We start from the raw sequence: 25,272 nt of genomic DNA, 5'->3' as shown, positions 1-25,272 counted from the left end.
TTTAAAAACCCCACAAAAATCGCCCCAAAAACCCCAAATTCCACCCAAAATTGAAGAAAAGGCAAAAAAAAAACCCCAAATTCCACCCCAAAATTGCAGAAAACGCCCAAGAGAGGCCAAATCCCAAAAAAAAACCCCATAGAAATGCCCCAAAAGCCTCAAATTCCACCCCAAAATTGAAGAAAGGCAAAAAAAACCCCAAATTCCACCCCAAAATCACAGAAAAGGCAAAAAAAATACCCCAAAATCCGCCCCAAAATTGCAGAAAATGCCCAGGAGAGGCGGAATCCCAAAAAAACCCCACAGAAATCGCCCCAAAAACCCCAAATTCCACCCCAAAATTGCAAAAAAGGCCAAAAAAAATACCCTAAAATCCGCCCCAAAATTGCAGAAAAGGCAAAAAAATACCCTAAAATCCACCCAAAATTGCAGAAAAGGCAAAAAAAACCCCAAATTCCATCCCAAAATTACAGAAAAGACCAAAAAAAACCCAAAATTCCACCCCAAAATTGCAGAAACCAACCAAGAGAGCCCAAATGCCAAAAAAAAAACCACAAAAAACACAGAAAACCCCAAATTCCACCCCAAAATTGCAGAAAAGGCCCAGGAGAGGCAGAATCCCAAAAAAACCCCACAGAAATGCCCCAAAAACCCCAAATTCCACCCCAAAATCACAGAAAATGCCCAAGAGGGCCCAAATCCCAAAAAAAACCCAAAATCCCCCCAAAAAGCCCAAATTCCACCCCAAAATTACAGAAAAGGCAAAAAAAAAAACCCCCAAATTCCGCCCCAAAATCACAGAAAACGCCCAAGAGAGCCCAAATCCCATAAATCCACAAAATCCCCCCAAAAAAACCCAAATTCCACCCCAAAATTGCAGAAAAGGCCCAGGAGAGGCGGAATCCCAAAAAAACCCCACAGAAATCGCCCCAAAAACCCCAAAATCCACCCCAAAATTGCAGAAAAGGCAAAAAAAACCCCAAATTCCACCCCAGAATTGCAGAAAACCAACCAAGAGAGGCCCAAACCCCACAGAAACTCCAAAAAACCCCAAAATCCGCCCCAAAATTGCAGAAAACGCCCAAGAGAACCCAAATCCCCAAAAAACCCCACAGAAATCCCCCCAAAAATCCCAAAATCACAGAAACCACCCAAAAAAACCCCAAATTCCACCCCAAAATCAGAGAAAATGCAAAAAACCCCAAAATTCCACCCCAAAATTGCAGAAAAGGCCAAAAAAACCCCAAAATCCACCCAAAATTGCAGAAAATGCCAGGAGAGGCGGAATCCCAAAAAACCCCACAAAAATCGCCCCAAAAACCCCAAAATCCACCCCAAAAGTGCAGAAAAGGCCAAAAAAACCCAAATTCCACCCAAAATTGCAGGAACCAACCAAGAGAGGCCAAACCCCACAGAAACTCCCAAAAAACCCCAAAATCCGCCCCAAAATTGCAGGAACCAACCAACAGAGCCCGAATCCTAAGAAAACCCCACAGAAATCACCCCAAAAAAACCCAAATTACAGAAAGTGATAAAAAAACCCCAAAATTCCGCCCCAAAATTGCAGAAAGGCAAAAAAAACCCCAAATTCCACCCCAAAATCGCAGAAACCCCCTCAGGATCCCCCAAAACCCCTCAGGACCCCCCAAAACCTCCCTGAATTCCCCAAATTCTCCTCCAGAACCCTCCCAGACCACTCAGGACCCCCCAAATCCCCCTCAGGATCCCCAAAACCCCCTCAGAGGCCCCCAAAACCCCTCAGGACCCCCCAAAACCTCCCTGAATTCCCCAAATTCTCCTCCAGAACCTTCCTGGACCACTCAGGACCCCCCAAATGTCCCTCAGGACCCCCTCAGGACCCCCCAAACCCCCTCAGGACCCCCCAAAATGCCCTCAGGACCCCCAAACCCCCTCAGGACCCCCCAAAATGCCCTCAGGACCCCCCAAACCCCCTCAGGAATCCCCGAAACCCCCTCAGGACCCCTCAGGACCCCCCAAAACCTCCCTGAATTCCCCAAATTCTCCTCCAGAACCTTCCTGGACCCCCTCAGGACCCCCCCAAAACCCCTCAGGACCCCTCAGGATCCCCCAAAACCCCTCAGGACCCCCAAACCGCCCTCAGGACCCCCCAAAACCTCCCTGAATCCCCCAAGTCCCCCTCAGGACCCCCTCAGGACCCCCCAAACCCCTCCACGATTACCCCAAACCCCCCTCAGGACCCCCTCAGGACCCCCCAAAACCCCTTCAGAACCCCCCAAAACCCCTCAGGACCCCCCAAAACCCCTCAGGACTCCCCAAAATCCCCCCACGATTACCCCAAACCCCTCAGGACCCCCCTAACCCCCCTCAGGACACCCCAAAACCCCTCAGAACCCCTCAGGACCCCCCAAAACCTCCCTGAATCCCCCAAATTCTCCTCCAGAACCTTCCTGGACCACTCAGGACCCCCCAGAACCCCCTCAGGACCCCCCAAAACCTCTCAGGACCCCCTCAGGACCCCCTAAATCCCCACAGGACACCCCCAAAAGCCCCTCAGGACCCCCGAAACCCCCTCAGGAGCTCCCAAAACCCCTCAGGACCCCCCAAATCCTCTCAGGACCCCCCGAACCCTCCCCAAGACCCCCGAAAACCTCCCTGAATCCTCCAAATTCTCCTCCAGAACCCCAAAAACCCCTCAGGACCCCCAAACCTCCTCAAGACCCCCCCAAAACCCCTTCAGGACCCCCCAAAACCTCCCTGAATCCCCAAATTCTCCTCCAGATCCCTCCTGGACCCCTCAGGACCCCCCCAAATCCCCTTCAGGACCCCCAAAACCTCCCTGAATCCCCAAGTCCCCCTCAGGACTCCCTCAGGACCCCTCAAACCCCTCCACGATTACCCCAAAACCCCCCCAAAACCCCTCAGGGCTCCCCAAAATCCCCCCACGATTACCCCAAACCCCCCTCAGGACCCCCCTAACCCCCCTCAGGATCCCCCAAAGCCCCTCAGGACCCCCCAAAACCTCCCTGTATCCCCTCCCAAACCCCCCTCAGGACCCCCCCAAATGTCCCTCAGGACCCCCTCAGGACCCCCCAAAACCCCTCAGGACCCCCCCCAAACCCCTCAGAACCCCTCAGGATCCCCAAAATATCCACGAATCCCCTCCCAGACCCTTCAGGACCCCCCCAAAAACCGCTCAGGACCCCCCAAAACCCCTCAGGACCCCCTCAGGACCCCCCCAAACCCCCTCAGGATCCCCCAAACCCTCTCAGGACCCCCCAAGCCCCCCTCAGGACCCCTCAGGACCCCCTCAGGACCCCCTCAGGACCCCCCAAATCCCCCCTCAGGACCCCCCAAACTGCCCACCTTGTCCATCTGGATGAGGAAGGTGTCGATGAAGTCGCGGGGGCTCTGCGGGTCCAGGCTCCGGGCGTTCTCGCTCACCCTGCGCGCCACGAATCTCCTCATCCTGGCCAGGAGGCGCGGCACGCGCAGGTGGGGCCCGGGCACCAACCACAGCAGGGACTCGGCCGTGTCGTACAGCTGGGGGCGGAGTCAGCCCGAAATCAGCTCGAAATCAGCCCAAAATTGCCACAAAAACTGCCCCAAAATCAGCCCAAAAAGCATCCCGAAAACTGCCCCGAAATCAGCCCAAAATCAGCCGAAATCAGTCCCGAAATCAGCCCAAAATCAGCCCGAAATCAGCACAAAATCAGCCCAAAAACTTCCCGAAATCAGCTCGAAATCAACCGAAAATAAGCCCGAAATCAGCCCAAAATCAGCCCGAAATCAGCACAAAATTGCCACAAAAACTGCCCCAAAATCAGACCAAAATCAGCCCCGAAATCAGCTCGAAATCAGCACAAAACTGCCCCAAAAACTGCCCCGAAATCAGCCCAAAATCAGCCGAAAATCGGCCCAAAAACTGCCCCAAAATCAGCCCGAAATCAGCCCCAAAACTGCCCCAAAATCAGCCCCAAAAACTGCCCCAGAATCATCCTGAAATCAGCCCGAAAACCGCCACGAAATCAGTCCCAAATCAGCCCTAAATCAGCCTGAAAACTGCCCAAAATCAGCCCAAAGTCACCCCGAAAACCGCCCCGAAATCAGCCCGATATCAGCCCAAAATCAGCTCAAAGTCACCCCAAAAACCGCCCCAAAACCAGCCCAAAACCAGCCCAAAATCAGCCCAAAATCACCTCAAAATCAGCCCGAAAAGTGCCCCGAATTCAGCCCGAAACTAGACCAAAATCAACCCAAAAAACAGCCCGAAATCAGCCGAAATCAGCCCGAAATCAGCCCAAAATCAGCCCGAAAAGCATCCCAAAATCAGCCCAAAATCAGCCCAAAAACCGCCCCAAAAACCGCCCCAAACTCAGCCCAAAATCAGCCAAAGTCAGCCAAAAAACCGCCCCAAAATCAGCCCAAAATCAGCCCAAAATCAGCCCGAAAACCGCCACAAAATCACCCCAAATGAGCCCAAAGTCATCCCGAAAACTGCCCCCAAATCAGCCCAAAATCAGCCCAAAATCGGGCCTGAAAACCGCCCCGAAATCAGCCCAAAATCAGCCCGAAAACTGCCCTGAAATCACCCCGAAATCAGCCCAAAATCAGCCCAAAAACCATCCCAAAACCTGCCCCGAAATCAGCCCGAAATCAGCTCGAAATCAGCCCAAAGTTACCCCGAAATCAGCCCAAAACCTGCCCCAAAATCATCACAAAAACTGCCCCAAAATCAGCCCAAAGTCACCCTGAAAACCGCCCCGAAATCAGCCCAAAATCAGCCCAAAATCAGCCCAAAATCAGCCTGAAATCACCACAAAAACTGCCCCAAAATCAGCTCGAAATCAGCTCGAAATCAGCCGGAAATCACCACAAAAACTGCCCCGGAAACTGCCCGAAAACTGCCCCAAAAACTGCCCCAAAATCATCCTAAAATCACCCCAAAATCACCCCAAAAATCCCTCCAAAATACCCAAAATCCTCAAAAATTCACCAAAAATCACCCAAAAATTCTCAAAAAAAAATCACAAAAAATCCTCCAAAATTCACCAAAAAATTCTCAAAAAATCTCCAAAAATCACAAAAATCCTCAGAAAATCTCCAAAAATTATCCAAAAAAAAATCACAAAAAATTTAAAAAATCACCAAAAGATCCTCAAAAATCTCCAAAAAATCACCCAAAATTTACCAAAAATTTTTCAAAAAATAACCAAAAATTGACAAAAAAATCACCAAAAATCACCAAAAACTCCCCAAAAAAATCCTAAAAAAATCACCATAAATTCTCAAAAAATCACCAAAAATTCTCAAAAAATCGCCATAAATTCACCAAAAAATCCCCAAATTTTCCCCAAATTTTCCCCACCTGTGCCCAGGCGTGCTCATCTCCCTGAAGGTTTCGTTCATCAGCCCAGCAGCTCCAGGAACTCGGGTCGTCGTAGGGGAAGCGGCGCCCGAAGACGATGGAACAAATCACGTTGGAGACGGCGCAGCTCAGCAGGAAGGTGGGGTCAAAGGGCTCTCCTGCAAATTTGGGGCAAAATCCCGGGGGTTTGGGGGTTTTCCAAAAAAAATGAATTTTTGGGGGAATTTTGGAGCGGTTTTTTGCACCAAAATCGCTTCAAAAATAGCTCAAAAATAGCCCAAAATGGCTTCAAAAATCCCCCAGAATCGTCCCAAAAATGTCACAAAATGATCCCAAAATAGGAGGTCAAAAAATGCCAAAACCAGCCAAAAATACCCCAAAAATCCCAAAAAATTATTCCAAAACCAACCCTAAATCACCCCAAAAATACCCCAAAATTCATCCCAAAAATCCCAAAAAAGGATCCCAAGACCAACCTAAAATCACCCCAAAATACCCCAAAATTCATCCCAAAAAATCCCAAAAAATGATCCCAAAACTAACCCAAATTGCCCCAAAATTTCATCCCCAAAAAACCCAAAACCAACCCTAAATCAACCCAAAAAATGATCCCAAAACCACCCCAAAATTTGGGGCAAAATCCCGGGGTTTTGGGGGTTTTCCAAAAAAAATGAATTTTTGGGGGAATTTTGGAGCGGTTTTTGCACCAAAATCGCTTCAAAAATAGCTCAAAAATAGCCCAAAATGGCTTCAAAAATACCCCGGAATCGTCCCAAAATTATCCCAAAATGATCCCAAAATACGAGGCCAAAAAATGTCAAAAATACCCCAAAAATATCCCAAAAATACCCCAAAAATATCCATAAAATACCCCAAAAATATCCCAAAAATATCCCAAAAATACCCACAAAAATGGACCAGAATTGGCCCAAAACCTGCCTGAAATACCCCAAACTCTTCCCAAAAAAGGACCCCAAAACTGCTCCAAAAATAGCCCAAATTACCCCAAAATGATCCCAAAAATTGATCCCAAAAGTGACCCAAAATCACCCCAAAATACCCCAAAACTCATCCCAAAAATCCCAAAAAATGATCTCAAAACCAACCCTAAATCAACCCAAAAAATGATCCCAAAATCAACCCAAAATCACCCCAAAATTCACCCCAAAAAATCCCAAAAAATGATCCCAAAAACGACCCAAAATCAACCCAAAATCACCCCAAAATTCATCCCAAAAAATCCCAAAAAATGATCCCAAAATCACCCCTAAATCACCTCAAAACTGCCCAAAATTCATCCCAAAAATCCCAAAAAATTGATCCCAAAACCAACCCTAAATACCCCAAAAAATGATCCCAAAACCGACCCAAAATCACCCCAAAAATACCTTAAAATTCATCCCAAAAATCCCAAAAAATGATCCCCAAAAAACCCCAAACCACCCCAAAATAATCCAAAAAATGATCCCCAACCCACCCCAAAATCACCCAAAAAACCCCAAAATCCCCCCAAAAATCCCTCAAACTCCTCCAAAAACCCCAAACCCGCCCCAAAACGCTGGGCTTGGGCTTTTGGGGGAAGATTTTGGATTTTTGGGGCTTCAAAAATCCCCCAGAATTGTCCCAAAAATATCCCAAAATGATCCCAAAATAGGAGGCCAAAAAATGCCAAAACCAGCCCAAAATCACCCCAAAAAACCCCCAAAATTCATCCCAAAAAATCCAAAAAAATGATCCCAAAACAACCCAAAATCAACCCAAAAAATGATCCCAAAAATGACCCAAAATCACCCCAAAATTCATCCCAAAAAATCCCTAAAAATGATCCCAAAACCAACCCAAAATCACCCCAAAATACCGCAAAATTCATCCCAAAAAAATTGCAAAAAATTATCTCAAAACCAACCTAAAATGACCCCAAAAAACACCCCAAAATTCATCCCAAAAAATCCCCAAATCACCACAAAATAATCCCAAAAAATTGATCCCCAAAACAACCTGGAATCACCCCAAAATACCCCAAAAATTCATCCAAAAAAACCCCAAAAATTGATCCCAAAAAAACCCCAAAATACCCCAAAATTTCATCCCCAAAAAAACCCAAAACCACCCCAAAATTCATCCCAAAAAATCCCCAAAAATTATCCCAAAATCAACACTAAATCACCCCAAAATACCCCAAATTTCATCCCCAAAAATCCCAAAAAATCATCCCAAAACAACCGAAAACCGCCCCAAAAATAGCCCAAAATTCATTCCAAAAAACCCCAAAAACTGATCCCAAAACAACCCAAAATCACCCCAAAAATACCCCAAAATTCAGCCCAAAAATCCCTAAAAGGATCCCAAGACCAACCTAAAATCACCCCAAAAATAGCCCAAAATTCATCCCAAAATATCCCAAAAAATGATCCCAAAACAACCCAAAATCACCCCAAAAATGATCCCAAACCCAACCCAAAATCACCCCAAAATACCCCAAAATTCATCCCAAAAAATCCCAAAAAATGATCTCAAAATCTTCCAAAAAAATCCCAAAAAATGATCCCAAAACAACCCAAAACCGCACCAAAATTCATCCCCAAAAAACCCAAAAAATGAAACCCGAACCAACCCAAAATCACCCCAAAATTCATCCCCAAAAAACCCAAACCCACCCTAAAACGGTCCCAAAAAATGACCCCAAAACCAACCCTAAATCACCCCAAAAAATGATCCCAAAACAACCCAAAACTGCCCCAAAATACCCCAAATTGATCCCCAAAAAACCCAAAACCACCCCAAAATGATCCCAAAAAATGATCCCAAAACCAACCCAAAATCACCGCAAAAAATGATCCCAAAACCAACCAAAATCACCCCAAAAATACCCCACAATTCATCCCAAAAAACCCAAAACCACCCTAAAACGATCCCAAAAAATGATCCCAAAACCAACCCAAAATCACCCCCAAAAACCCCCAAAATTCATCCAAAAAATCCCAAAAAATGATCCCAAAACAACCCAAAATCAACCCAAAAAATGATCCCAAAAATGACCCAAAATCACCCCAAAATACATCCCAAAAAATCCCAAAAAATCATCCCAAACCAACCCAAAATCACCCAAAAATAGCCCAAAATTCATTCCAAAAAACCCCAAAAAATGATCCCAAAACCACCCAAAATTTGGGGCAAAATCCCGGGGATTTGGGGGTTTTCCCAAAAAAAAGAATTTTTGGGGGAATTTCGGAGCGGTTTTTGCACCAAAATCGCTTCAAAAATAGCCCTAAACCAGCCCAAAATGGCTTCAAAAATACCCCGGAATTGTCCAAAAATGTCACAAAATGATCCCAAAATACGAGGCCAAAAAATGCTAAAACCAACCCAAAATACCCAAAAATATCCAAAAAATGATCCCAAAAAACCCCAAACCACCCCAAAATGATCCCAATAATTGATCCAAAACCAACCCAAAATCACCCCAAAAAAACCCCAAAATTCAGCCTAAAAAATCCCAAAAATTGATCCCAAAACCAACCCAAAATCACCCCAAAATACCCCAAAATTTGTCCCAAAACCCCAAAAAATGATCCAAAATTCATCCCAAAAAATTCCCAAAACCAGCCCAAAATCACCCCAAAAACTGATCCCAAAACATCCAAAATCGCCCCAAAAAATGATCCCAAAAATGACCCAAAATCACCCCAAAATAGCCCAAAATTCATCCCAAAAAATCCCAAAAAATGATCCCAAAACCAACCCAAAATCACCCCAAAATAGCCCAAAATTCATCCCAAAAAATCCCAAAAAATGATCCCAAAACCAACCCAAAATCACCCCAAAATACCCCAAAATTCATCCAAAAAAACCCCAAAAAATGATCCCAGAACCAACCCAAAATCACCCAAAAAATGATCCCAAAACAACCCAAACTGCCCCAAAATTCATCCCAAAAAATCCCAAAAAATCATCCCAAAATCAACCCAAAATCACCCCAAAATACCCCAAAATTCATCCCAAAAAATGCAAAAAAATTACCCCAAAACCAACCCAAAATCACCCAATTTTTTTGGGACGATTCCCTTGATTTTCCCCACCTCCCAAAAAACCCCAAAATTTGGTACCTGATCCCAAAAACCCCAAAATTCATCCCAAAATCTCCTTGGCTGATTTTGGGGTGGATTTTTGGGTTCATTTTGGGTCATTTTGGGTCATTTTGGGTCATTTTGGGTCATTTTTGGTCATTTTTGGGTCATTTTTGTGTCATTTTTGGTCCATTTCTGGTCATTTTTGTGTCATTTTTTGGTCATTTGTGGGTCATTTTTGTGTCATTTTTGGTCCATTTTTGGTTCAGTTTTGGTCATTTCTGGTCATTTTTGGTCCATTTTTGGATCATTTTTGGTCATTTTGGTTCATTTTTAGGATCATTTTTGGTCATTTCTGGTTCATTTTTTGCCTCATTTTTGGTCATTTTTGGGTCTTTTTTTGGTTCATTTCTGGTCATTTTGTGTCATTTTTTTGCCTCATTTTTGCCTCATTTTTGCTCCATTTTTGCCCATTTTTGCCTCATTTTTGGGTCATTTCTGGTCATTTTTGTGTCATTTTTTGGTCATTTTTGCCTCATTTTTGGGACCATTTTAAGATCATTTTTGCCTCATTTTTGCCTCATTTTTGCCTCATTTTTTGGCCATTTTTGCCTCATTTTTGCCTCATTTTTGGTCCATTTTTTGGATCATTTTTGCCTCATTTTTGCCTCATTTTTGCCTCATTTTTGCCTCATTTTTGGGATCATTTTTGGGATCATTTTTGCCTCATTTTTGCCTCATTTTTGGTCATTTTTTGGATCATTTTTGCCTCATTTTTGCCTCATTTTTGCCTCATTTTTGGGATCATTTTAGGATCATTTTTGCCTCATTTTTGGTCATTTTTTGGGACCATTTTAAGATCATTTTTGGTTCATTTTTGGTCATTTTTGCCTCATTTTTGCCTCATTTCTGGTCATTTTTGCCTCATTTTTGCCTCATTTTTTGGACCATTTCTGGTCCATTTCTGGTCATTCTTGTGTCATTTTTTGGTCCATTTTTGCTCATTTTTGGTCCATTTTTCGTTCATTTCTGGTCATTTTTGGTCCATTTCTGGTCATTTTTGTGTCATTTTTGTGTCATTTTTTGGTCATTTTTGCCTCATTTTTGGGATGATTTTTGGGACCATTTTAAGATCATTTTTGCCTCATTTTTGCCTCATTTTTGCCTCATTTTTGCCTCATTTTTGGGATCATTTTTGGATCATTTTAAGATCATTTTTGCCTCATTTTTGCCTCATTTTTGGTCCATTTCTGGTCATTTTTGCCTCATTTCTGGTCATTTTTGGTCCATTTTTCGTTCATTTCTGGTCATTTTTGTGTCATTTTTGGGTCATTTTTGTGTCATTTTTTGGTCATTTTTGCCTCATTTTTGGTTCATTTTTGGGTCATTTTTGGGATCATTTTAAAATCATTTTTGCCTCATTTTTGCCTCATTTTTGTGTCATTTTTGCCTCATTTTTGGTCCATTTTTGCCCATTTTTGCCTCATTTTTGGGTCATTTCTGGTCATTTTTGTGTCATTTTTTGGTCATTTTTGCCTCATTTTTGGGACCATTTTAAGATCATTTTTGCCCCATTTTTGCCTCATTTTTGCCTCATTTTTCTCATTTTTCCTCATTTTTCCTCATTTTTGCCTCATTTTTCCACCCAATTTCCCCGACCACCCCCTCATTTTCCCCCCACCTCCCAAAAAACCCCAAAACCTCCCCAAATTCGTCACCTTTGGTCTCCTGGAATGCCCGGAGCAGCTCCTGCGCCTCCTCCTGGATCCGGCTCTCGATGCTCCCGCGCCCCATCCCCAAATCCCGGAGCACCGAGAGCGAGAAACGGCGCAGCTGCCGCCAGCGCTCGCCCTCGGCGAAAACCACGCCTGGGTTTGGGGAGAAACCCGCGGGAAATGGGAAAAAAGCAGCGGGAGGGGGGAAATTGGGAAAAAACGGGAGGAAAATCGGTTGGGAAATGGGGAAAAAATGGGGGAAATCCATTGGGAAATGGGAGGAAAATCCATTGGGAAATGGGACAGAAATTCATTGGGAAATGGGGGGGAAATTTGGGGTAAAATGCACCAGAAATGGGGTTAAATCCATGGGAAATGGGAAAATTCATTGGGGCAAAATTTGGGGTTAAATCCATGGGAAATGGGAAAAATGGGGGGAAAATCCATTGGGAAATGGGAAAAAATAATTGGGAAAAAAGTGGGGTTAAAATTGAAGGAAAATGGGGAAAAATGGGAGAAAAATCCATTGGGAAATGGGAAAAATTCATTGGGGAAATGGGGCAAAAATTGGGGGAAAATCCATTGGGAAATGGGGAAAATTCATTGGGGAAAAATGTGGGAAAAATCAATGGAAAATGGGAAAAAAACGGGAGGAAAATCCATTGGGAAATGGGGAAAAAATTGGGGTTAAATCCATGGGAAATGGGAAAAAAATCATTGGGGAAAAATTTGGGGAAAAATCAATGGAAAATGGGGAAAAACGGGAGAAAAATCCATTGGGAAATGGGGGGGAAATGGGGAAAATCCATTGGGGAAATGGGGAAAAAATTGGGGTTAAATCTGTGGGGAATGGGGGAAAAAATGGGGTTAAATCCATTGGGAAATGGGGAAAATCCATTGGGAAATGGGGAAGAAATTGGGTTAAATCTGTGGGAAATGGGAAAAAAATGGGGGAAAATCCATTGGGAAATCCATTGGGAAATGGGGCAGAAATTGGGGTTAAATCCGTGGGAAATGGGGAAAAAACGGGAGGAAAATCTACTGGGAAATGGGGAAATTCGTTGGGAAATCCATTGGGAAATGGGGAAAATCCATTGGGAAATGGGGCAGAAATTGGGGTTAAATCCGTGGGAAATGGGAAAAAATAATTGGGAAAAAGTGGGGTTAAAATTGATGGAAAATGAGGGAAAATGGGGAGAAAAATCCATTGGGAAATGGGGAAAAAATTGGGGGAAAATTTGGGGTAAAATGCACCAGAAATGGGGAAAAATCCAATGGGAAATGGGAAAAATCCATTGGGAAATGGGGAAAATTCATTGGGGAAAAATTTGGGGTTAAATTGATGGGAAATGGGAAAAAACGGGAGAAAAATCGGTTGGGAAATGGGGGAAATCCAGTGGGAAATCCATTGGGAAATGGGGGGAAAATTTGGGGTTAAATCCATGGGAAATGGGAAAAAAATGAGGGGAAAATCCATTGGGAAATGGGGGGAAAATTTGGGGTAAAATCCACCAGAAATGGGGAAAAATCAATGGAAATGGGAAAAAATTCATTGGGAAATGGGGAAATTTTGGGGTTAAATCCATGAAAATGGGAAAAAACGGGAGGAAAATCCATTGGGAAATGGGGAAATTTTGGGGTGATTTTGGGTGGTTTTGGGGTAATTTTGGGGTGGTTTTTAAGGCAATTTTTTGGGATTATTTTGGGGTAATTTTGGGGTAATTTTGGGGTATTTTGGGATGATTTTGGTCTATTTTGGGGTCATTTTGGGGTATTTTGGGATGGTTTTTTAAGTACAATTTTTGGGATGGTTTTGGGGTGGTTTTGGGTGGTTTTGGGTATTTTGGGGTGGTTTTCAAGGCATTTTTTTGAGATAATTTTGGTCTATTTTGAGGTGATTTTGGGGTATTTTGGGTTTATTTTGGTCCATTTTGGGGTGATTTTGGGGTGGTTTTGGGGTGGTTTTGAGGTGGTTTTTCAGGGCAATTTTGGGGAGAATTTTGGGCTTTTTTGGGATGATTTTGAGGAGTTTCTGGGATGATTTTGGGGGTGGTTTTGAGGTGATTTTGGGGTGGTTTTTAAGGCAATTTTTCAAGATAATTTTGGTTTATTTTGGGGTGATTTTGGGGTATTTTGGGATGGGTTTTTAAGTACAATTTTTGGGGTGGTTTTGGGGTGATTTTGGGGTGGTTTCTAAGGCAATTTTTAGAGATAATTTGGTTTATTTTGGGGTGATTTTGGGGTATTTTGGGGTAATTTTGGGGTGTTTGGGGGTGATTTTGGGGTGGTTTTGGGGTGATTTTGAGGTGGTTTTCAAGGCAATTTTTCAGGATAATTTTGGTCAATTTTGGTTGATTTTGGTCAATTTTGGGGTGGTTTTGGGGTATTTTGGGTGGTTTTAGGGTGACTTTTCAGGGCATTTTTGGGGGATAATTTTGGTCCATTTTGGGGTATTTTGAGGTGGTTTTGGGTGGTTTTTAAGGCAATTTTTCAGGATAATTTTGGTTTATTTTGGGGTGATTTTGGGGTATTTTGGGGTAATTTTGGTCTATTTTGGGGTATTTTGGGACGGTTTTGGGGTGAATTTTCAGGGAATTTTTTGGGATAATTTTGGTCCATTTTGTGGTATTTTGAGGTGATTTTGGGGTGGTTTTTATGGAAATTTTTGGGATAATTTTGTGCTGTTTTCAGGGTAATTTTGGGTGGTTTTGGGGTGGTTTTGAGTTGGCTTTTCAGTGCAATTTGGGGAGAATTTTGGGATGGTTTTGGGATGATTTTGAGGTGATTTTGGGGTGGTTTTTCAGGGCAATTTTGGGAGAATTTTGGGCTGGTTTTGGGGTGATTTTGGGGTGACTTTTCAGGGCAATTTTTCAGGATAATTTTGGTTTATTTTTGGGTGATTTTGGGGTGATTTTGGGCTAATTTTGGTCAATTTTGGGGTATTTTGGGGTGGTTTTGGGGTGGTTTTCAAGGCAATTTTTGGGATAATTTTGTGCTGTTTTCAGGGTAATTTTTGGGTGGTTTTGGGGTGGTTTTGAGGTGGTTTTTCAGTGCAATTTTGGGAGAATTTTGTTGTGTGTTTGGGGTTTTTTTGGGGTAATTTTGGGCTGGTTTTGGGGTATTTTGGGCTGGTTTTTCCGGGCGATTTTTTTGGGATAACTCTGGGCTATTTTGGGATGGCTTTTGAGGATAATTTTTGGGGCGATTCCGGGCGGTTTTGGGTCCCTCACCGTATCCCCTGAAGGTGCTCTCGACGGTCGGCACCCGCCCGCGCCCCGCGAACGCCTCGGGGTTCCCCACCAGGGCCTCGCGCACGGCCTCGGTCCCACACAGAACCAGCACCGGCCGCGTGCCCAACCACACCGTGAACACCGGCCCGTAGCGCTCGCTCAGCTGGGAGGGGGAAATTTCATTAAAATCCCCAAAAAATTCCATGAAAATGGAAAAAAACCCCGTCAAAATCGGAGCAAATTCAGCCAAATCCCATGAAAATGGACCCAAAAATCCCATCAAAATCCCCCAAAAAATCCCCACAAAAATCCCATGAAAATCGCCCCAAAAAGTCCCATCAAAATCCCATTAAAATCCATAAAAAATCCCATCAAAATCCCAAAAAAACCCAAAAAAATCCCATGAAAATCAGACCAAACTCACCCAAATCCCATAAAAATCCCAAAAAATCCCATCAAAATCCCCCCAAAAAATCCCACAAAAATCCCATGAAAATTAAAAAAAATCCCATGAAAATCGGAGCAAATTCACCCAAATCCCATCAAAATTAAAAAAAAAATCCCAACAAAATGGACCCAAATCCCATCAAAATCCCCCCAAAAATCCCATAAAAATCCACAAAAATCCCCACAAAAATCCCATGAAAATTGCCCCAAACAATCCCATAAAAATCCCATCAAAATCCCCAAAAAATCCCACAAAAATCCCATCAAAAATCCCCAAAAAAACCCCAAAAAATCCATGAAAATTAAAAAAAATCCCATCAAAATCGGAGCAAATTCACCCAAATCCCATCAAAATCAACCCAAACCCAACCACACCGTGAACACCGGCCCGTAGCGCTCGCTCAGCTGCCAGGGGCAAATTCCATTAAAATCCCCAAAAATCCAAAAAAAATTCCATGAAAATGGAAAAAAAACCCCAAAAAATCCCATGAAAATAAAAAAAACCCCGTCAAAATCGGAGCAAATTCACCCAAATCCCATCAAAATGGACCCAAATCCCATCAAAATCCCCCAAAAAATCCCACAAAAATTGCATGAAAATCAAAAAAAAAATCCCATGAAAATCGGAGCAAATTCAACCAAATCCCATCAAAATCCAAAAAAAAAATCCCAACAAAATGGACCCAGAACCGATGAAAATCCTGAAAATCCCATAAAAATCTAAAAAATCCCCAAAAAATCCCCACAAAATCCCCCCCCCAAAAAATCCCATCAAAATCCCCAAAAATCCCACAAAAATCCCCAAAAATTACCAAAAAAATCCCCAAAAAATCTGAAAAAAAATTTAAAAAAATCTCCATACAATCCCCAAAAAATCCCCCAAAAATCCCCCAAAAAATCTAAAAAAAATCTCCAAAAATTTTTTTAAAAATCCTAAAAAATCGCCAAAAATTTCCCAAAAAATATCCCAAAAAATTCCCAAAAAATTCCCAAAAAATCCCCCCAAAAAAATCCCAAAAAACCCAAAAAATCCCATCAAAAATCCCCATAAAATTCCCAAAAATCCCCAAAAAAACCCCCAAAAATCCATGAAAATTTAAAAAATCCCATGAAAATCGGAGCAAATTCACCCAAATCCCATCAAAATCAACCCAAACCCAACCCCACCGTGAACACCGGCCCGTAGCGCTCGCTCAGCTGCCAGGGGGAAAAATTCCATTAAAAAACACAAAAATCCCCAAAAAAATCCATGAAAATGGAAAAAAACCCAAAAAAATCCCATGAAAATTAAAAAAAACCCCGTCAAAATCGGAGCAAATTCAGCCAAATCCCATCAAAATCCCACAAAAATCCCATGAAAATCCCCCCAAAAAATCCCATCAAAAATCCCCCCAAAATCCCACAAAAATCCACAAAAATCCCCACAAAAATCCCATCAAAAATCCCCATGAAAATCCCATCAAAATCCCCAAAAAATCCCACAAAAATCCCATCAAAAATCCCCAAAAAACCAAAAAAATCCCATCAAATTCCCCCAAAATCCCACCAAAATCCAAAAAAAATCCCATGAAAATTGGAGCAAATTCAACCAAATCCCAACCAAATCCAAAAAAATAATCCCAACAAAATGCACCCTAAATCCCATTAAAATCCCCCAAAAAATCCCCCAAAAAATCCACAAAAATCCCCACAAAAATCCCCAGAAAATTTTAAAAAATCCCATGAAAATTGGAGCAAATTCACCCAAATCCCATCCAAAAACCCCAAAATCCCATGAAAATAATTAAAAAAAAAATCCCATGAAAATGGGACCAAACTCACCCAAATCCCATCAAAATCCCCCCAAAAAATCCCAAAAAACCCCCACAAAAATCCCATGAAAATCGCCCCAAAAAATCCCATCAAAATCCCATTAAAATCCATCCAAAAATCCCATCAAAATCCAAAAAAAACCAAAAAAATCCCATGAAAATCAGACCAAACTCACCCAAAAAATCCCATCAAAATCCCCCCAAAAAAACCCCAAAAAATCCATGAAAATTTTAAAAAATCCCATGAAAATCGGAGCAAATTCAGCCAAATCCCATCAAAATCCCAAAAAAATCCCATTAAAATCCCCCCAAAAAATCCCATCAAAAATCCCCACAAAAATCCCATGAAAATAAAGAAAAAAAAAAAATCAAAAATTGGAGCAAACTCACCCAAATCCCATCAAAATCCCAAAAAAATCCCATAAAAATCTAAAAAATCCTCCAAAAATCCCATCAAAATCCCCCCAAAAAATCCCATCAAAATCCCCACAAAAATCCCCTGAAAATTAATAAAAATCCCATGGAAATTGGAGCAAATTCACCCAAATCCCATCAAAAAACCCAAAAATCCCATGAAAATAATTTTTAAAAAATCCCATGAAAATGGGACCAAACTCACCCAAATCCCATAAAAATCCCACCAAAAAATCCCATTAAAATCGCCCCAAAAAAATCCCCACAAAAATCCACAAAAATCCCATGAAAATAAAGAAAAAAAAAATCAAAAATTGGAGCAAATTCAGCCAAATCCCATCAAAATCCCAAAAAAATCCCATCAAAATCTAAAAAATCCTCAAAAAATCCCATAAAAATCGCCCCAAAAAATCCCATCAAAATCCCCAAAAAATCCCACAAAAATCCCACAAAAATCTAAAAAAATTCCAAGGAAATTGGATCAAACTCAACCAAATCCCATCAAAATCCAAAAAAATCCCATCCAAATGGACCCAAATCCCATCAAAATCCCCAAAAAATCCCATAAAAATCCCAAAAAAATCCCCAAAAAATCTCATCAAAATCCCCAAAAAATCCCACAAAAATCCCATGAAAATTAAAAAAAATCCCATGAAAATTGGAGCAAATTCACCCAAATCCCATCAAAATCAACCCAAACCCAACCACACCGTGAACACCGGCCCGTAGCGCTCGCTCAGCTGCCAGGGGGAAATTCCATTAAAAATCCCAAAAAAATCCCATGAAAATGGAAAAAAACCCCGTCAAAATCGGAGCAAATTCACCCAAATCCCATCAAAATCCCACAAAAATCCCATGAAAATCGCCCCAAAAAATCCCATCAAAATCCCATCAAAACCCCAAAAATCCCATCAAAATAAAAAAAAACCAAAAAATCAGAGCAAATTCACCCAAATCCCATCAAAATCCCAAAAAAATCCATGAAAATCTAAAAAATCCTCAAAAAATCCCATAAAATCCCCCAGAAATCCCACAAAAATCCCAAAAAAACCAAAAAAATCCCATGAAAATCAGACCAAACTCACCCAAATCCCATCAAAATAAAAAAAAAAATAATCCCAACAAAATGGACCCAAATCCCATCAAAATCCCCAAAAAATCCCATGAAAATCGCCCCAAAAAATCCCATCAAAATCCCCAAAAAAACCCAAAAAATCCCAAAAAGTATTTCCAAAAAAATCCTAACAAAATCCCAAAAAATCCCATAAAAATCCCCACAAAAATCCCATGAAAATTTTAAAAAAATCCCATAAAAATCCCCCAAAAAATCCCACAAAAATCCCATCAAAAATCCCCAAAAAAACCCCAAAAAATCCATGAAAATTAAAAAAAATCCCATGAAAATTGAAGGAAATTCACCCAAATCCCATCAAAATCAACCAAACCCAACCACACCGTGAACACCGGCCCGTAGCGCTCGCTCAGCTGCCAGGGGGAAATTCCATTAAAATCCACAAAAAACCCAAAAAAATCCCATGAAAAATTAAAAAAATTCAACCAAATCCCATCAAAATCCCAAAAAATCCCATAAAAATCCACAAAAATCCCCAAAAAATCCCATGAAAATCGCCCCAAAATATCCCATGATAATCGCCCCAAAAAATCCCATCAAAATCCCATCAAAATTCCAAAAGTCCCACAAAAATCCCATCAAAATCCCCCCAAAAAAATCCCATGAAAATGGAAAAAAACCCCAAAAAAATTGGAGCAAATTCAGCCAAATCCCATCAAAATCCCCCAAAAAAATCCCATGAAAATGGAAAAAAAACCCCAAAAATTGGAGCAAATTCAGCCAAATCCCATCAAAATCCAAAAAAAAATCCCATCAAAATGGACCCAAATTCCATTAAAATCCCCCCAAAAAAATCCCATAAAAATCTAAAAAATCCTCCAAAAATCCCATGAAAATCGCCCCAAAAAATCCCATCAAAATCCCCCAAAAAAATCCCACAAAAATCCACAAAAATCCCCACAAAAATCCCCTGAAAATTAATAAAAATCCCATGAAAATCAGAGCAAATTCACCCAAATCCCATCAAAATCCCCCCAAAAATTCCACAAAAATCCCACCAAAAAATCCCATTAAAATCGCCCCAAAAAAATCCCACAAAAATCCACAAAAATCCCATGAAAATAAAGAAAAAAAAATCAAAAATTGGAGCAAACTCACCCAAATCCCATCAAAATCCCAAAAAAATCCCAAAAAAATCCCATAAAATCCCCACAAAAATCCCATGAAAATCGCCCCAAAAAATCCCATCAAAATCCCATTAAAATCCCAAAAAATCCCCAAAAAAATTTCCAAAAAAATCCTAACAAAATCCCAAAAAATCCCACAAAAATCCCATCAAAATCCAAAAAAAATCCCATGAAAATTGGACCAAATTCAACCAAATCCCATGAAAATTAAAAAAAAATCCCAACAAAATGGACCCAAATCCCATCAAAATCCCCAAAAAATCCCCAAAAAATATTTCCAAAAAAATCCTAACAAAATCCCAAAAATCCCATAAAAATCCCAAAAAATCCCCACAAAAATCCCATGAAAATTTTAAAAAAATCCCATAAAAATCCCCCAAAAAAAACCCCAAAAAATCCCATCAAAATAAAAAAAAAACCAAAAAAATTGGAGCAAATTCACCCAAATCCCATCAAAATCCCAAAAAAATCCCATAAAAATCTAAAAAATCCTCAAAAAATCCCATAAAATCCCCCCAAAAAATCCCATCAAAAATCCATCAAAATTCCAAAAATCCCACAAAAATCCCATCAAAATCCAAAAAAAATCCCAACAAAATGGACCCAAATCCCATCAAAATCCCACAAAAATCCCATCAAAATCCCCCCAAAAAAATCGCATGAAAATGGAAAAAACCCCAAAAAAATTGGAGCAAATTCAGCCAAATCCCATCAAAATCCCACAAAAATCCCATAAAAATCACCCCAAAAAATCCCATCAAAATCCCCAAAAAATCCCCACAAAAATCCACAAAAATCCCCACAAAAATCCCATGAAAATAAAGAAAAAAAAAAAAATCAAAAATTGGAGCAAACTCACCCAAATCCCATGAAAATCCCAAAAAAAATCCCATAAAAATCTAAAAAATCCTCAAAAAATGCCATAAAATCCCCCCAAAAAATCCCATCAAAATCCCATTAAAATCCCCACAAAAATCCCCTGAAAATTAATAAAAATCCCATGAAAATCAGAGCAAATTCAACCAAATCCCATCAAAATCCCAAAAAAATCCCATAAAAATCCACAAAAATTCCCACAAAAATCCCATGAAAATTTAAAAAAGTCCCATGAAAATCGGAGCAAATTCAACCAAATCCCATCAAAATCCAAAAAAATCCCATTAAAATGGACAAAAATCCCATCAAAATCCCCCAAAAAATCCCATCAAAATCCCATCAAAATCCCAAAAAAAGCCCCAAAAAATCCCATCAAAATAAAATAAAAAAAAAACCAAAAAATTGGAGCAAATTCACCCAAATCCCATGAAAATCCCAAAAAAATCCCATAAAAATCTAAAAAATCCCCACAAAAATCCCATGAAAATCGCCCCAAAAAATCCCATCAAAATCCCATTAAAATCCCCACAAAAATCCCCTGAAAAATTTAAAAAAATCCCATGAAAATCAGAGCAAATTCACCCAAATCCCATCAAAATCCACCCAAAAAATCCACAAAAATCCCCACAAAAATCCCATCAAAATCCCCAAAAAATCCCCAAAAAATCCCATCAAAACTCCCCAAAAAACCCCCAAAAATCCATGAAAATTAAAAAAATTCCCATGAAAATCGGAGCAAATTCAGCCAAATCCCATCAAAATCCAAAAAAATAATCCCAACAAAATGGACCCAAATCCCATGAAAATCCCCCCAAAAAATCCCCCAAAAAATCCACAAAAATCCCCACAAAAATCCCATGAAAATTTTAAAAAATCCCATGAAAATTGGAGCAAACTCACCCAAATCCCATCAAAATCCCCCCAAAAAATCCCAAAAAACCCCCACAAAAATCCCATCACAATCCCATCAAAATCCCCAAAAAATATTTCCAAAAAAATCCTAACAAAATCCCAAAAAATCCCATAAAAATCCCAAAAAATCCCCACAAAAATCCCATGAAAATCGCCCCAAAAAATCCCATCAAAATCCCAAAAAAAGCCCCAAAAAATCTCATCAAAATAAAAAAAAACCCAAAAAATTGGAGCAAATTCACCCAAATCCCATGAAAATCCCACAAAAATCCCATGAAAATCGCCCCAAAAAATCCCATCAAATTCCCCCCAAAAAATCCCCCCAAAAATCCCATGAAAATCCCATCAAAATCCCAAAAATGCCATAAAAATCCCAAAAAAATCACAAAAAAAATCCTAACAAAATCCTAAAAATCCCATTAAAAATCACAAAAAAATCCCATTAAAAATTTTAAAAAAATCCCATTAAAATCCAAGGAATATCCCATAAAATCCCACGAAAATCAACCCAAATCTCATGAAAATCCTATAGAAATCTCCAAAAATGCCATAAAAAATCCCCAAAAAATCACAAAAAAAATCCTAACAAAATTCTAAAAATCCCAGTGGGACCAAATTCACCCAAATCCCATCAAAAAACCCCAAAAAATCCAGGAAAATACAAAAAAATCTCATTAAAATCCCAAAAATCCCAAAAAAATCCCATCAAAATCCCAAAAATCCCAACAAAATCCCCCCCAAAAAAATCCAAAATCGCCCCTAAAGGTCCCTAAAAACACACAAAAAAAAAATCCCAAAAAACGGCAAAAAAACCCGGAAAAAAAATTCCAAAAAATTCCCCCAAATTCCCCAAATTTACAAAATCCCGAAATTTCCCAAAATCCCCGAATTTTGCCCCAAAATCGCTGAAATTCCCCACCTTGAGCAGGGACTGGAAGGTCCGAGAGGGGCCAAAATCGCCCCTAAAAAAGCCGAAAATCCCCTTAAAAAACCCCAAAAAATCCCAAAAAATTCGGAAAAAATTCCCAAACATTCCCCAAATTCCCAATTTGCCCAAAATCCCCGAATTTTGCCCCAAAATCCCCAAAAATTCCCCCAAAATCGCTGAAATTTCCCACCGTGAGCAGGGACTGGAAGGTCCGAGAGGGGCCAAAATCGCCCCTAAAAAACCACGAAAAAAGCCCAAAAATCGCCCAAAAATTGCCCAAAAAAATCCCAAAAAATCCCAAAAATTCCCCAAATTCCCAATTCCCAATTTGCCCAAAATCCCCGAATTTCACCCCAAAATCCCCCCTTGAGCAGAGACTGGAGCGTGCGGGGGGGGGCCCAAATCACCCCTAAAAAACCCTAAAAAACCACGAAAAAAGCCCAAAAATCGCCCAAAAATTGCCCAAAAAAATCCCAAAAAATTCCCAAAAATTCCCCAAATTCCCAATTTGCCCAAAATCCCCAAAAATTCCCCCAAAATCGCTGAAATTCCCCACCTTGAGCAGGGACTGGAAGGTCCGAGAGGGGCCCAAAATCGCCCCTAAAAAAGCCGAAAATCCCCTTAAAAAAGCCAAAAAATCCCCAAAATTTCGGAAAAAATTCCCAAAAATTCCCCAAATTCCCAATTTGCCCAAAATCCCCGAATTTCACCCCAAAATCCCCGAATTTCCCCACCTTGAGCAGGGACTGGAAGGTCCGAGGGGGTCCAAAATTCCCTTAAAAAACCGCAGAAAAACCCCAAAAAATCGCCAAAAATCGCCCAAAAAAATCCCAAAAAATTCCCAAAAAGTCCCCAAATTCCCAATTTGCCCAAAATCCCCGAATTTCGCCCCAAAAATGCCCAAAATCCCCACCTTGAGCAGCGATTGCAGCGTTTGGAACGGGTCCAAAATCCCCTTAAAAAACCCCAGGAAAAGCCCAAAAAATCCCCAAAAAATCCCAAAAAATCCCAAAAAATTTCCAAAAATTCCCCAAATTCCAGATTTTCCCAAAATCCCCGAATTTCACCCCAAAATCCCGGAATTTCCCCACCTTGAGCAGGGACTGGAAGGTCCGAGAGGGCCCCAAAATCGCCCCTAAAAATCCGAAAATCCCCTTAAAAAACCCCAAAAAATCCCAAAAAATTCGGAAAAAATTCCCCAAAATTCCCCAAATTCCCAATTTGCCCAAAATCCCCGAATTTCACCCCAAATTCCCCACCTTGAGCAGCGATTGCAGCGTTCGGAACGGGTCCAAAATTCCCTTAAAAAACATCAGAAAAAGCCCAAAAAATTCGGCAAAAATTCCCAAAAAATCCCCAAAAATTCGGAAAAAATTCCCAAAAATTCCCCAAATTCCCAATTTTCCCAAAATCCCCGAATTTCACCCCAAAATCTGCCCTTGAGCAGAGACTGGAGTGTGCAGGGGGGATCCAAAATCCCCTTAAAAACCCCAGAAAAAGCCCAAAAAATCGCCAAAAAAACCCCAAAAAAATCCCAAAAAAATCCCAAAAAAATCCAAAAAAATCCCAAATTCCCAATTTGCCCAAAATCCCCGAATTTCACCCCAAAATCCCCCCTTGAGCAGAGACTGGAGTGTGAGGGGGGATCCAAAATCCCCTTAAAAACCCCAGAAAAAACCCCAAAAAATCACCAAAAAAAGCCCAAAAATTCCCCAAATTCCCAATTTGCCCAAAATCCCCGAATTTCGCCCCAAAAATGCCCGGAATTCCCCACCTTGAGCAGGGACTGGAAGGTCCGAGAGGGGCCCAAAATCGCCCCTAAAAATCCGAAAATCCCCTTAAAAAACCCCAAAAAATCCCAAAAAATTCGGAAAAAATTCCCAAAAATTCCCCAAATTCCCGATTTGCCCAAAATCCCCGAATTTCACCCCAAAAGTCCCCCTTGAGCAGAGACTGGAGCGTGCAGGGGGGGTCCTAAAAAACCCAAAAAAAACACGAAAAAAGCCCAAAAATCGCCCAAAAATCGCCCAAAAAAATCCCAAAAAATTCCCAAAAATTCCCCAAATTCCCAATTTTCCCAAAATCCCCGAATTTCACCCCAAAAATGCCCAAATTCCCCACCTTGAGCAGCGATTGCAGCGTTCGGAACGGGGTGGGGAGGGTCCAAATTCGCCCTAAAAATCCCCTCAAAAAAACCCAGAAAAAGCCAAAAAAATCACAAAAAACCCCCCAAAAAATCCCAAAAAATCCGAAAAAATTCCCCAAATTCCCAATTTGCCCAAAATCCCCGAATTTCACCCCAAAATCCCCCCTTGAGCAGAGACTGGAGCGTGCAGGGGGGGTCCTAAAAAACCCGAAAAAAATACGAAAAAAGCCCAAAAATCGCCCAAAAATCGCCCAAAAATCGCCCAAAAAAATCCCAAAAAAATCCCAAAAATTCCCCAAATTCCCAATTTGCCCAAAATCCCCGAATTTCACCCCAAAAATGCCCAAATTCCCCACCTTGAGCAGCGATTGCAGCGTTCGGGGCCAGGTGGGGGGGTCCAAAATCGCCCCTAAAAAACCTCGAAAAAATCCCCAAAAAAATCCCCAAAAATTCGGAAAAAATTCCCAAAAATTCCCCAAATTCTCAATTTGCCCAAAATCCCCGAATTTTACCCCAAAATCCGCCCTTGAGCAGAGACTGGAGCGTGCAGGGGGGGCCCAAATCACCCCTAAAAAACCCTAAAAAACCACGAAAAAATCCCAAAAAATCGCCAAAAAAATCCCAAAAAAATCCCAAAAAATTCCCAAAAATTCCCAAAAATTCCCCAAATTCCCGATTTGCCCAAAATCCCCGAATTTCACCCCAAAAATGCCCAAAATCCCCACCTTGAGCAGCGATTGCAGCGTTCGGAACGGGGAGAGCTGCAGGAGGTTCCCGAGCAGCGGCAGCGCGGGGGGACCCGGGGGGAGCCTCGAGGCCACCGCGCGATGTCGCGACAGAAGCGACAGCAGCGACAGCAGCGCCACCAGCAGCGACAGCAGCAGCGACAGCAGCAGAGGCGACATCGCGGTGGCGCTTGGGGACAGGGAGGGGACACAGAGGGGACAGGAGAGGGACAAGGGGGTAAAGGGCGGGGGTGGCGCTGAGGGAGGGGACAGGGAGGGGACAGGGAGGGGACAGGATTGGGGACAGGATTGGGGACAGGAGGGGACAGGGAGGGGACAGAGCAGGGACAGGAGGGGACAGGGCTGGGGGTGGCACTGACACCGTGGGGACACCT

General features: G+C 41.6%; 2 protein-coding genes across 2 annotated transcripts in view; one reads left to right on the top strand and one right to left on the bottom strand.

Moving 5' to 3' along the window:
- LOC143696480 (actin maturation protease-like) overlaps positions 1–2,822 on the top strand; it is an 11,202-nt gene extending 8,380 nt beyond the window's left edge. Inside the window, exon 3 of the mRNA XM_077192863.1 lies at positions 2,803–2,822. Within this exon, the coding sequence (XP_077048978.1) occupies positions 2,803–2,822 (20 nt within the window). The remainder of the gene's footprint in view (positions 1–2,802) is intronic.
- Positions 2,823–3,300: 478 nt separating this feature from the next.
- Positions 3,301–25,093, bottom strand: LOC143696479 (cytochrome P450 2G1-like). The gene is given in 6 exon segments (XM_077192862.1): positions 3,301–3,519; positions 5,335–5,404; positions 5,406–5,505; positions 11,133–11,282; positions 14,360–14,522; positions 24,878–25,093. Coding segments are annotated over 6 exon segments (882 nt in total). The 5' UTR covers positions 25,058–25,093.
- Positions 25,094–25,272: the final 179 nt, after the last annotated feature.

This window comes from Agelaius phoeniceus, chromosome 36 (genome assembly GCF_051311805.1).
Source record: "Agelaius phoeniceus isolate bAgePho1 chromosome 36, bAgePho1.hap1, whole genome shotgun sequence".
NCBI lineage: Eukaryota > Metazoa > Chordata > Aves > Passeriformes > Icteridae > Agelaius > Agelaius phoeniceus.
This window is presented reverse-complemented; position numbering and strand designations above follow the sequence as displayed.